Source organism: Pseudorca crassidens, chromosome 2 (assembly GCF_039906515.1).
Source record: "Pseudorca crassidens isolate mPseCra1 chromosome 2, mPseCra1.hap1, whole genome shotgun sequence".
Lineage (NCBI taxonomy): Eukaryota > Metazoa > Chordata > Mammalia > Artiodactyla > Delphinidae > Pseudorca > Pseudorca crassidens.
In genome coordinates, this window is record NC_090297.1 from 157,777,453 (window position 1) to 157,792,536 (window position 15,084).

General features: G+C 33.4%; 1 protein-coding gene across 13 annotated transcripts in view; it reads right to left on the bottom strand.

Annotated features, from left to right (window-relative positions):
- The window catches only part of CEP170 (centrosomal protein 170), a 147,212-nt gene that overhangs the window by 15,494 nt on the left and 116,634 nt on the right, over positions 1-15,084 (bottom strand). For 11 of the 13 annotated variants that reach the window (XM_067729484.1, XM_067729480.1, XM_067729479.1 and 8 more), the window contains one exon: positions 8,321-8,555. In XM_067729484.1, the coding sequence (XP_067585585.1) occupies positions 8,321-8,555 (235 nt within the window). The remainder of the gene's footprint in view (positions 1-8,320; positions 8,556-15,084) is intronic. The other 2 variants (XM_067729489.1, XM_067729483.1) reach the window with 1 other exon arrangement.

Below are 15,084 nucleotides of genomic sequence, written 5' to 3' on the forward strand. Positions count from 1 at the left end.
AATTAAATAATTGCTATTGGTGACAACTGAACATTTTCTAAGTTATGCATCCCCTGCACATGATCTCTATTTGGCTACTTCCACAGGGAAGGTTTTGGAATGACAGAATATTTGTAAAGTACCTGTTTTAAGATTCCCAACTCTAAAATCCAAAGCACTAAGTAACAGTTTTTTAACTTATACAAAATGTGAGCTTGAAAGACTTTCAAGGAATGCAGTAATTGCATAAAAACTTAACTACAGATTTAAAAAGAAAAGCTATGTTGAAGCTACAGCCCAACAGAAGCAATCTGTGGTCAATTCCTTTTTATTTACCAAAAAATATTTACTAATCTGGCCACTGTGGTAAGGCCCTAAGGGCTGCAATGGTGAATAAGCAGACAGAGTCCTTGGCTTCAGAAGCTTAGAATTATATTTTCAAATAATCAAAACCAATACTTACCATATATTATAATCAAAACCATTATAAAGAAGCTTTATATTCACCAACGCTAATTCTTACAACCACCTTGTAAGAGAGGTATTAATCAGCTTGTTTTGTAGATGAGGAAAATCAGCCTCAGGAGAGGTCATGCAACTAATTTTTCGGTTAAGGTCACAAACAGTAAGTGGTGTAACCAGATCTTTCTATACATCACGCTATATCTCATATTACCATTCCACACCTAATTTTTAAAAACTTGTTAACTGTTGATGTAACTCTTTTGAGAATGGGTGTAAACTGTTTCCTTAGATACAATATTCCACTCTTGTAATTTCCTAAAATAAATGAACTAGGATGAGAAACAGAATAACCCAGTTTAATGAGAGAAGAAATAGGCAACTTTTACTTATCTAACGATCTATTTTATTTTTAAAGTTTTTTATGCAGACATTTGTACGATGAAGCTTCTGATATTTGCAGAAAGCAGTAATGAATTAATTGAAAAAAACCCACAAACAACAGCAATGTCAACATGTTATACAGTAAAAACTGTACTACAATGAACTCTTAATGTATATACCACATATACTGTTCAGTTAGTAGGCATCCGAAAAGCTTTCTTTTAATTTACAAGTATGTTGCGTATATACCAGCTGTTTCTTTGCATGGCAATTCCTATCTTAAAGCTGACTCAATAATACAGACCATTAACTTAATTTAAATCTGCATTGCTTAAAAATCTGAGCACCTACTAAAACCAGTATTAGGAATTCTAAAAGACATATAAAATTATCAAGAAAAAAAGCCAAAGTTATGAGCATCTTCAGAAATAACAGTTTTATGACTCAACATAGAGTATGGATCTATTCATATGGTTGTTCAATCTAGGCTTACAAATTAATTCTGTAATACTTCTAGATTACAGTTATTAGAATATTTTACAATAATGTAGTTCTTTATATCTCTTGTATTCTTTCTTTGATCTCCAAGTTTATAACCCCTGTTCTTATTCTCAATCTCCGCCTCAATAAATCTGCTGAAGGAGGAAATTCTAAAATGAACAGAACTTTTATTTGGAGTTTTGCTTCCATCTGCTTCCTTTGCAATATCAATAAAAACTCAAGCCTTCTAATTAGAAAAATGGATAATTTTCACATTTAATTTTATTTTATTACAAAATATGGATAGGAAAACAGTCCTTAAGGAAGGAAATATAGTTTCAGGGTTAAGTTCTATAACATCTGTGTAATTTTGTCTACCTTAGGGTCAGAACCAATAAGCCAATTTCAAAAATTTTGTAGAAATGAATATGCATTATTTGTAAAAAGGTGGGGTAATGAGGACATACTTTATGAAGTTTATGATTTTCTCAGGTGAACTATCTCAGTAATGTCCCCTTTCTTATTTAAATCAATTAAAGGCTATTTTTCACTGAAGGGTTAAAAACAGGGGAAAATATATTAATAATACGCTTTGGGTATACTGGAAGTTTAAAATATTGAAAATGAGAGTGAGACCTTGTGAAATGCATGTCCTATTAAACATGCAATATTTGCAAGTGTGACCTAATAACCATGATAGAAACAAACTATCAGACTTTATTGATTTAAATTACCAACATTAACAGTCTTTTAGGTTTTAAATTAACTGAAAAGGAAAATATCTGCTTTATCTTTTTAATAGCATATTAAGTTTCAAAAGTTTTTATATGTAAGTAGAGCTTCAAAGGATATACATATAAACCATGAGCATGAGACTGCCTTTGATATTACTGGAAAAAAGGAAGTGATGAGCTACTAAAGAAGTATACTAGCTTTAGAATCCTAACATTGAAGTGAATGATAACAAATGAAACCTCTTGTTACTTTAACACTGGATAAGAGATTATAACTATAACTTTACTTAGCTTTTAAGAAATAATTTAGTCTACTTTTTAAATGACAGGAGTGATAAAAATATAAAATTAGTTTTAGGAGAGACATTAAAGGTCATTCCAGAAAATCTTATGTTGAATCTGACTTTATAATAAAGAATCAAAGAAGCCTAGCTCTCAAGAGGCATAAAGATTAACTCATATACTTGACCTAGCTAAAGACTATAGGGAAGGTTCACAAAAGTTTCCTACTGATAAGGAAGATCTTATTCTTCTTTTGGTGGAAACTCTCAGTTATATTTATTATATGTTGATGGAATTTTGATGCAATATTACAAAAAACCTTAATGAAAGAATTATGGCAATCCACATCTATTGTGGGCATTTAATGAAAGCACGGGGAATTGGGAGAAATAGGTAACCTGAGCCACAAAAGACTGGCTTCGGTTGGGAGAGTAATGGATTGAAATTGGAAGCTCTTTTGGGTAGCCAAAGCAATTTAATGGCTGGCCCAAATAGAGGAATAAAGTATGTAGAATCTATTTCTGGCCATCAAAAGAGGTAGGGATTTAATTATATATTTTTTAAAAAAGTTACCTCCCATTTTCTTCAATGAAACTAAGTTTAAACGTGAGCTTAGCACCACAGATACGTTATATTTACTTAAGTGTAGTCTTTAAACTTATGAATATGCTTCAAATATACTGAGCAAGTCATGAAGAGGTAATGGTAAGAAGATAACTTTGAAGGTCTTAGCACACTCTTGGCCATCAATAAACAGTTCCTAAATAAGTGAGAAAAATTAAAGAAACAACCACCACACACCACCCCATGCCATCTCCACCAGACACAAAGTCTGCAAGTTAAAAGAAGATGGTGTGAAGTCACCTGATAGGAAAATACTGCCCTTATTCAATGAGCAAGATTTGAGATAGCCAAAGTACATGGAAAGAGGTAGTATAAGGTACCCTCAGGTCAGAGAATATGATGAAGGCATAATATCTAGAAAATGCTGAAAAACTATAAGAAACTGAAGAATAACTGTCATTTGACAGTTATTCTGGGCAGATGTTTTGTTCCTACCCTTGCTATTTGGATCTGGCCTAGCCCAAAAGAACAAACAGACAGAGGCTGGACCTGGACTTCAGCTACTGTGAACCAATAAAGCTTAAAACTGACTGAACAGATGTACTTTATTCCTTGATAACGTAAATTTTATCTCTATGGTGTTTTCTCCGAAATAAAAAATACTTTAGTATTATTAAAGCTCACTTCCACACATACCCCCAAATATAGTATATCTTTTAACGGTATTGCCATTAAAAGACTTTTTTAACTAAAATAGATTGCTATGTATAGATGTTTCATTATATTACTTTATAGATTATAAGGAACCCCATACCACTTAATTCTGGCCACTAAATTAAACTGACTCTTACCAAAAAAATAAAACAAAAAAGCTTTTAGTAATGTATTAAAATTACCAGTATTTGGTTTTTCATCGTTAAGCTTACCATACATTTGTAATTTTAATTGAAAATATTATTTAGGCTTGAAAAATATAAACCATAGTTCTATTCTAAAATTTTAAAAAATGTATTTGATAGGTATTCTTATTTGAATTTCACTAATAAAAGTATTATATGTAAAAGACTTAGTAATAATAAAAGCTTTTTCCCTCTTGACATGAAGTGTCAGATGACTTTACTTTGGAGGCTATCAAATCAGGGAGTAGGACTCATTAGGTGGGTGTTCTGTGATACATTTATTTAACAATCATTTCAATATTTAAAAAAAAAACAGACCACTTATATATCAGCGTTATTATTCTCAGGTAAAAAAGAACATTTTAAAATAATGTTTGGATTGAAAATGTGAACAAAACCTTGGCTGAGATTCTTAGGTTTCCTATTTGTATAGGGTAAGCCTAATAGAATATTTTATAAATTATAAGAATATCACATTGATTCTGAAACTCCAATTACATCTGGAGTCATACAGAAAACGGAAAGCTCACAATTAAGTTCTAAATATAATCATATTTGAGTATACACACACACCACACTGTTTTCTCTGCACTCCACTTAAATATAACATTTATTGCTAGCTTACTATATGTCAAGCACTATATGTCAAGCACATGCATCAGTCTGTCAACTCTCTCAAGTTGGCACTACTGTTACGTCCATTTTATGCATGAGATCACTAGACCACAGTTACTTAACTTGTCAAGGGTCATACAGACCTTGTGGGTAGAGTTGGGTTTCAATCTAGAAGGCCTGATCCCAGAGTCCACGATTCTGATCATTCAGCTATACTGCATCCTTATAATTTAGGTTATACCTCTGAGTTCAACAGTATTCTAGGTTCACTCACCATTTCCTGGCAATATCATCTATGACCACAGCTTCAAGTATTTTCTCTTTGACTTCCAAAACGATGATTCTAGCTCTCATCAGCTTCCTATGTTGCAGAGCCATACGCTTTCACATGGCTGTTCCTTAAGTACCTTAAAGTCAGTACGTCCAAAACGAAGCTTGTCTTCCTTCCTGTCTTTTGTCTTCCTTATTCTTACCAATATCCATTTGAACAACCATAGAGTCATGCTGGCAATCATCAAACGCTGTCAGCTGTTACACGTCCGTATCTCCACTTGTACCCTCACTAACACTATCTTGTCTCAGGTCTTCAATATGTTGCACATTAACTTCTAGAATAGATTACTAGTTTATCTCTAGGCTCTCTTCTCTCTCAAACAATTCTACAAAATGCCCTTCAGAGTTACCTTCTTTTAGTATAGATCTTAAGTTACCTTCCTTTTCAAAAATCTTGAAGTATCAACATACATAAAATAATATGCACACTTCGTAGCTGGCATTCAAAGTCTCCTATTATTTAGCTGGCTCTGTATTATCTTCAGTTTGGTCATCCAATAACTATACACCTTTACATCTTATACTTGGACAAACTTCCTATTTTTTAAAACCTCTTCTGTCACTCTGCCTGTATCAACTGCACACTTTTGCTTCTTTCCTCTGACTCTGAACTGAGGACATCAATGTCTAAGTCATCTTTACAGTTCACTCACGCGAAACACTACATTCTGCTCATAGGAGTTGTTTAGGAATTCTTTGCTGAGTGGACGGGGATTACACGCATATACACAATACATATAAAGCACTTATGTATACAAAAACTTGATCCAAAATAAAACTGCAGAGGTGTAAAGGTGCAAGAGGATCTCACCTTTGCAAATAATACCTTCAATCAACATTAGGATAAAATATTATATTGCCTTTATGATTTAATCCTCTCCTATAACATATCTATAATGAACTGGTTGTTAAACCTTAAAATAAAATATTGTTAACTAGAACTCTCTCCTAAAAAATTTAGTGCATTGTGATCCAAATGAGAATTATATAATCTTCCAGTATAATTTTTAGGTTAAATGTATTATATTTGATAATCTGTAAAGGTGGTATTATAGCTTTGTTTACCCTAAAATTCATAAAGGTATAATCTAAGAAATTCCCAAGGGAAGCAAATCTGTATCTGTGTTATAATGGAGAAACTGGGACAAGCATTATCGAAAGCACATGTATCGGGGGTACCTGGAAAAAAGTTTCCTCTTCAAATTGAAAGACTAAATATATTATATTTTGCTTATATTCTTTATATTCCAGATGGAATTTTTGTGCTTTAAGTTTAAACGAAGGTAAATAATTACCAGATGGAATTTTTGTGCTTTAAGTTTAAACGAAGGTAAATAATTACTATGTACGGACTACAAAGTGCTGGTTTAGTAATATAGCTCTAAAATCTAAGCAAATAGAATATAACAAAGCAGAAAACATTTTGTAATAAATTAAAATCATTATTGTGCTTTTCAAATAAAAATATCTTTACCTATTACTCTTAAAAGTATTGCTTCAGAGCTTCCCTGGTGGCGCAGTGGTTGGGAGCCCTCCTGCCGATGCAGGGGACACGGGTTCGTGCGCCGGTCTGGGAAGATCCCACATGCCGCGGAGCGGCTGGGCCCGTGAGCCATGGCTGCTGAGCCTGCGCGTTCGGAGCCTGTGCTCCGCAACGGGAGAGGCCACAACAGCGAGAGGCCCGGCGAACAGCAAAAAAAAAAAAAAAAAAAAAAAAGTATTGCTCCAGCATGTGAGTTTTCTTAAGTGAAAGTGGTAGCTAATTTAAAGAAATAAAGCTATGTATTTCTCCATTCTATTTAGTATGTGATTCATAGTTATTTGAAAATAAATTTCCTCATATTAAGCAAACTTATCAGCGTCTTACAGGAACATTAAATATCAACATTAACTTTCTTTCCTTGCATACTTCCTATCCTCCCTCCGCCTTTTTAAATTTCTTAATAAACAAAAAGAACTTTCTCTTGCTTTGAGATGTATGGCTGAAAAATATACCTTGAAAAATTAAATCCCAATAGCAAGTTTTATTAGCATAATGCTACTAAGAAACTGGAGGAAAAAGGCATGAAATTATTAGAGGTTAAATAGCCTAGCTTTAGAGTACTACTACAGATAATAAAATATACATAGACAAGGGTAATAAAATGCACATACTAACAAAATAAAACTAAGTGAAAATATAACAGACAGTTCTTATTCACTTTCCCCTTTGTATCATAATTCTTTTCTGTTTAGGGGCAGGGAAGTGGGTTTGGCCCAGAAGAAGGTGTTTAGTGTTCTAGTTTGGGGTAGAGGGCTTGAGACGCAAAGCCTCCTAAGAAAAAGCAGAACACTCTAGTTCCCTCAGGTACCCCTTGAGCTCACGTGGTGAGACTTCTGCATGGGAAGGAGAAAAATGATGAGACAAGAGCAAGGCCTGCTGTTGCCAGCTGTGCCCACAAGAAAAAATGTAGTGTCAAGATTCTCTCACTAACAGTTTTGTGGGCCCATAATAATTCATGGATCCCAAAGTACATATATGCCTGTACTGTAATCAGAACTGGTTTACAATGCTTCAATAATTATTGTCATTTATACGGCCAAAAAACAACGTTTAAGCAGCGTAATGAGATTAGAAGGGTATGTTCTTTAAGAACTAAAGGCAATCACAAGTGAACAGTCATTAAAGACAAAAAAACCAAAAAACCAAAAAACCTAAACATTAAACTAATGAGCCAGAAAAAAACAATTCACAGAAGTCCACAGAGTAAAGAAAACAAAAGATGAACATCATAAAATCATCATAAAAGTTTTTTAAAAAAGCATTTATGAATTATTATAAATAAATTCTTTAATAAATGTTGTCAAGTATAAAACTTGAAGATTAGGGTCTTAAACTAAAGGCAGAAATAATTTTAGCATGTACACAGTGAAAATGTTTAGGTAACATGTGGCATACTGCAGTAAAATTTAATACCTTACAAACTTAAAAAACCCTTAACTATTATAGCATTTATCTGAGTAGAGCCTCTCTTTAATGTTCAACTGCAATGCTATCAATTAAAAATCACATCCGCAGCATGAATTTTACTTTTTATTATGTAATCTTCAGGTTATTATAAATACATTTAACATTCAAAATAATATTTTCATTTAATTATTAAAGGATTGTACTGACTGTATCTAATGAACTCACTGAAGTGTGAGTAATAATCTAACTCTAATTCTCCCCGGAGAACATTAGCAACATCTCTAACAAGTACACTATTACCTCTTTGGAAGGTAAAAGGAATGTAATCAAAAATTTAGCTGCACAATTCTCAATTATGTAGAGCTGATACTACCTTTCAAAAATTATATTAATTCATCTGTATCTCTACTAGAAATAGGAAAGGGTGGTTTACCAAAATAAATTAATTCTACAATATGTAAGTAGCACTCACATTAAAAATACCATATAAAAAAAAAGGATAGACAGTAATATTACCAACAAAACTAAGTTATCTGTGGATTTCATTCCTTGGACTATTAGTACAAACCAAGTAAAAGCTAAACTTGTTATCAAGTTGAAACAATTTCAACTCTTAGAGATAACCCATTAAAACCAACCTGGCTATTTCTTCTCGATGAGCAGTCCAATCTCGGATGTAGTCTTCCTGTTCTTTTATCCGGTGTTTGAATGAAGAACTAGTAGGCATTGCTGACCCAGAGCTCTGCAATCGAGTCGTTTTCAGGGCTGGAGAAGTACGTAGACGGGTATGTTTAGGGGAATTACGGTTTGATCCAAATTCATCTTCTGAGGTGGAAGCATAATCAGTAGGAAAGCGCCTCCATCTTGCATTTACTAAATTAGTTTAATTATTAAAAAAAGAATTATTATGTTATCTTTTAAAAGAGGTAAAATAAAATTCATGATTTCAAAAACACCATGAGAGCACACACAGCACAATTTTCAATAACTGATGTACACATACCTCACAAAAACCATAAGTCTACTACTCCTTAAAGATAGAAACATTATACTTTGGTGAATTAAAAACAATGAGGAATTAAGAACAATAGAAAGATCACATTTTCCGTAGCATGGTGAATAAACATTCAGATGAAAAATTCACTAATGACAAACAACTAAGCAAGCTCTATTCATAAATGTTTAACTCGGGTACTATTTAATTGCAAATATTTCTCATTTAAGTGACGATATGGATTTTTTTAAATGACAGCAACAACAACAACAAAAATAAAAATAAAGGAAAAGATTTCCTCATGCCACATGGACTTTCAACATGGAGATGGTAAAAACCCTCTTTTCCCAACATACAAATATGCATAATTCCTGCTGTGGAAATTATGCCTTATGGCAGGAAAAAAAAACATTACCTCTGTCATTCAACATCCTGTTATGCTATGATTGGAAAAAATCTTTTTACACGGTAAAAACACAACAAAGCATCTTTAGTACAACTGCTGCTTTGACACTGAAAGCATATGGTGAAAGCAGACAATGGCAATAAAACCTACAAGCTATTCTCACAACCACTGACACTTATGGCACAGAAGATACTGACGATAGTCACATTAAAGAAAGTGGTAATCACTTTCTTATTTAAGGTTAGTAAAGATTTAAAAAATGGTTTTGCTGACACATTTGAAAATCAGAAGACAAATTAACGCAGACAGATCACTACTACTGTTAATAAAAGAATCAAACAAAGTATAAAAAACAGGGAGATAACAGCTAATTCATGGTAAACTTCAAAAGGGCAGGAATTATGCCTATTTAAGTCACTAACGTGTACCTAGCACTTAGCAGAGTGTCTGGCTAACAAATGTTTAATAAATATTTTTGAATAAATGAATTAATTCCTAGATACTGACCATTTCCTTTTCTCAAATTAGAAAAAACTAGTAAAAAGCATGAGATGTTTTTGGTGGCTCAAGTGATAAAACCTTGGCTCCTGCTATAAGTTCCAACTGTTATTAATATTAGAAGAGTTTTCTTTCTCTCTCTCTCTCTCCCTCTTTTAAAACAGAAACTGACTCTAGGCTGTGTAGGTTTGTGAAGTCTAGAATTCCTTCATACTACTCCACTAGAATTTTATGCCTTTCCTGTCTTTTCCTCCCCTAACTACATTTTTGCCTGGGGCTCTGTAAGGCTGAGTTGGCTCTCAAACAAAATTGATACACACTGCCCCCAGAACTGCTTTAAGAACAGAGAAAAAGAAATCTGTAATCAGGACTACATCATAAGTCAGAGCCTACCCATTTGTCTGGATTCAAACTTCTATTTGACAGAATGAAGATAGGCAGAAACTTCACGGCTTTCTGTAAAAGTGTATGCAAATACATATATGGAACTCCAGGTAATTAATCATAGAGTGTTTTGAAGGGGGTAATAAATGTAATTTCTGATTTTAACATTATAATTCATTAACATAAATATTACTTTTACCATAGTGGAAATTTACTCATTTCTAGACATTTGAAAACTCCTTAAGTTGAACTGACCCTGAGACGTGAAAACAATTTTAGGAAAAGTTAAGGAACAAGAACAAAGAAGTTTTTTTTAAAAATAGAAATATGGCAAGGCAATTAGATATATGGTAAACAAATCTGTACTTTTTAATAAAGGCATTTCATTAAATGCTAAATGCTCTTTATTTTGCTATCCTAGAATATGATTCATAAAAGGAAATTCATAAATAAAAAAACATCATTTGTTAGATTAAAGTTCCTGATTTTTGATGTGGAAACTATGTAACCATACCTAAACTGAAAATTGGAGAGAAGACAAAACCAATAACAAAGAGTTTTAATAAACTGCAGAACATATGAAAACATAAGCAGGTATTATAGAACTCAGGTAGTTAATGTAGAGGTAATTTAGAGAGAATGGCATCAATGGCTGATAGATTTCATGAGTGGCAGAGCGCATGAAAGCAGAATGAGAAAGTGAGAACCAAGTGCTAAATGTCAGGTGACAATATATAAGTTGAGCCACATTAGAATTTAATTTTAACAGTCTAAAGTCTTGAGGTCAGAGAATCATTACATTTTGGAGAAAAGCATAAAAGAGAAAATTCTTTTTCAAATGAAATTCATAAACTTTCCACCTATTTTTATAGGTCTATCTAGAATCCAGTAAGAATACTGAAGCTTCTAATAATAACTTGTAAAGGGGGACAGGCAATATGGGGGCCCGGTGGGAGGCACAAACTACTGGGTATAAGATGGGCTCAAGAATGTATTATTATACAACATGGGGAATATAGCCAATGTTTTGTAATAACTGTAAATGAAAAGTAACCTTTAAAATTATATAAAAAATTAAAAAATAATAGAAGGAAGGAAGGGAGGGAGGGAGGGAGGGAGGGAGGAATGAAGGAAAATAACAAGAAAAGCAACCAAAAGAACAAAGCATATTTTAAAACCTGAAAGGTAACATATTTAGGTGTGTTCTCCTGAAATTGAGAGATAAAATAAGTAGGACATAGCAGAAAATGAAAATATGATTAATAAGTCTTCAAACAATTAAAGGTTAACTTTACCAATGGAAAGCATACCGTACACGGTGTGCTATGAAGCAAAGCTCGAGTTAACCTCTGGACAAAACCTGGCTTGTGTAACAGCAACGTGTAGAACTGAGAAGTGAAATGATGACTACTGGTGAAAAAGGGACTGGGAAAGGGAGTTTAAAGCCAGGACCTCTGACCTGTTATTTGTCGAAGAACTTCTCTCAATACCTTTGCGTTCTTAACCTTTGCTTCCAAACTGTAGCATCAATACATTTTATCTGAAGAAAAATCCCTATCATCTGCTAGCTATTGCAGAGCAAACTTCAAGTAAAAATGTTTTTAACTTTCCCCAGTGCCTTCTTATTTCATAGAATTTTAGAATGAAATGACCTTAGACATTAGACAGTCCAAATTCTTGAATTTATAGATAAAAATCAGGCCCAGAAAGGTCTTGCATTGCTTAAATCAAAGTTTAAGCCAGGTCTACGGACTCCCAGAGTGCAAAATTCATTCCAAGTGCTTTACAAAAAATAAATATTTTATATTTAAAAAAACCCAAACATTTCAAGTTAGACTAATTAAAAAAAAAAGACAGGGCTTCCCTGGTGGTGCAGTGGTTGAGAGTCCGCCTGCTGATGCAGGGGACAGGGGTTCGTGCCCCGGTCCGGGAAGATCCCACGTGCCGCAGAGCGGCTAGGCCCGTGAGCCATGGTCGCTAAGCCTGCGCGTCCGGAGCCTGTGCTCCTCAACGGGAGACGCCACAACAGTGAGAGGCCCGCGTACCGCAAAAAAAAAAAAAAAAAAAAAAAACATCCTAGACTTCTCACAGAATGACTGTTTTTGTGATATTTTTTTTACCAGTGCTGAAAAATTTTTTTAGTTTTTTCTTGAATTTCATCCTGCTTAGGTAAAATCATTTAGAAAATCAAATGTAATTTTATATCATTAGGCTTATTTCATACATTGGTACTAATAAGGCATTTCAGATAAATCCTTAAATTGAAAATTTGTATTGAAGGTATCTGAAATGCCAATCTCTAAGAAGCTTCTTGGGTTGATGAAGTGCAGGAAAGCACATATAATAAAATGAGAAAAAGTTCTAAGATGGGCTTAATTAATTTTGTAGCTAACCTGAAAATTATTTTAGTTACATTAGTTAAAAAGACTTATTTTAGTTATAAAATTATGCAACACTCCCTCTTGTGGAAGTAATAAACTACTACATTCACTAAGAAAACATACTATCTATGATGTGTAAGTAATTTAAAAAGGGAAAAAGAGTTACTAGGATCATTTATCTGTGACTGTTTTGATTTCTTTTACTGTTAACCAAAACTCTGTTGACATCAAAACACATCCACATTTACAGATGTAACAAATACATTTCAGAAAACAAACATTGCATCTTCATACTTGTATCAGAATATTTTTGTGGGAAATTAAGTCACAAACACGTTTTACATGTGTATTTATAAGCAAGTAGCAATGAGACCATTTGAGGGAAAAAATCCCTGACAGTGTTCTGTATTGGTCTTTGACCTGAGAAAAAATAACTCAAGCCATGCATGCCCAACTTTTAACTCCTACCGTTTATAAATTTTGAGGATTAGAAGTGGGAAAGCAAACGGTCTAAAAAAATTCTAAGGATGTTAACATGATTTAAAACATTTTTAGAATGTGTACTTAAAACATAATGAAAACCAACTGCTTTATTTTGATAATTCAGGGTGCTAAGTTTTAAATGTATCGTATGAAAATAAATCTGGATATTTTAATATAACTTCATACTGAAGGATCATTGTAGAAATTTTCGTGGTGTGGGGGGAAACTGAACTCCTAAAAACAAATTACATCAGAATTAAAGAAGCATAAAAGAAACCTTACTCCTAATTTTGCTAAATCCGAGATTTCCATGCTTCTATTTTTATCATATATATTTCTTTGAAAAGCTTTTTTTTAACATAAGTTAAAATACAGAATTTGAAGCTTTATAGAATTGTTTTTACATATGACAGGCTCTAAGTTCAGACATTTCTAAGACCTTTGAAGTTTATAGTGTGAATAGCAACACTGACAAGTATGGTTTCACATTCTTTTAAATCATATTTCAAAAGCTATGAATTTTTATTTTCTTTTTCCATTCAAGATTTATAATTATATTAAGTAGAAGTATCATAATATCAAAGATACCTCAATTAGGAAAATCAAAAAAGTATGTTTGTTTGTTTTAATTTTTACTACCTACCACATGTAACTATTTTAGTATGCTACCCTGACTGAAAGACCCTGGTCATTGTCCTAGATAGGATATAAAACTGTAAATGGGCATCTTGAGAGAATCTGAATATATAATCCTGGATCACAATGTGGCTTCATGCTCAATAAGGTGGAAAAGAGAACATGAACTTGGTAAAACATCATAATTACAAAGATTATGGTGAACAACACCAAAATCTTTATACTGTATATTGGCCTTATATATATTCATGATAATCAGTAGAGTCCAGCTGTCCTCTGGAAGCTTGCACACAAGTAGAGACTATTTCTCAGAGCTAGACTGGCTGTGGTCGAAAAAGCAATAGGTTGGGAATTAAAAGCTTTGGATTCTCAACCTGTTCTTGCTATATATATCTGTGTGATCAGGTCAGGTTATTCCATCTCTTGGCCTTAGTTCCCTAAACTGAATAACCCTTCTAACTATAAAATTCCATGACTATAATTATTTAATATACTGCTAGTAAGTATGGAGAAGGCCAAGATCACACACCTCAGTTTGCCCTAGGAAATTTCATTAAGCAATTCAGGTACTTTTTGGACACAGAAAGATGTTTATCAAGTTCTGCATTCAAAGAAGCAGAAAACAAAATATATCTTTAAAGATATATATATATATATATATATATATATATGGCATCTTATAGCTGTTTCTTAGACTTGCTGAAGTAATCATATTTGGTTGGCATCTCAAATAAGCCCCTCTGGTAAACACTGAGGAATAAAATCAGATCATTCATGTGTTAAGAGCTAGATAACTAGTACCGAAGGAAGAGTTACCAAGAGTTTCATGCTACTTGGTAACATACAACTTATGTCACAGCTTATGTTAAGACAGGAGAATACTTAAACATTTTTATGAACTTAAATAGACATGAGGTGAAGAAACAAGCAATGTGGCAGAAGAAATCTGCTAGGAGTACACACCATAGAATGCAGCACAAAGGAACTGTGAACTGAAGAAGCAGAGCCACATGGAACAACAGATAACAACACTGGGGAAACATAAATCAAGTGAGAGCACTTTTAAAATACTTGGCAACAAACCCATGAACCACCAACCAAAGCCTGAAGTGTAGAGACAAGGAGGACAACAGTAATAAGGGAAATGTCATCTATTCTTTTGGAATCAAGACTGTATGTTATCTATCTTCAGCTTACACCCATGATGATCATCACCACCTCACCCACAGACCAGGAGAGAGATGGAATGTGAATGGAGTGGAGAAAAGCAGCAGTGAGGAGGAGAGAGGAGGAACAAAAAATGAAAAAAATAACACTTGCAAAGTACCACTAGTTTTGGGTCTTGTAGGCTATATCGTGATAGAAGTCAAAATTTAAAAAAAAAAAAGATTGCACACCAACTTTCCCTTTACTCTTCACTCAAGACTTAGGGCTCACTTAGATGACTGATGGAAATGAATCTTCAAGTCTTTTAACAGCTGGTTTCCCCTCAACTGTCCTTTTCAGCCACACCCACATATGAAGCTGATTATAAAGTAATGAGACCATGTTTACAGGACACACACCAATATCTGTCTTAGTACTCTTTGATCACATATGTATTCTCACTGGCTATGGCTT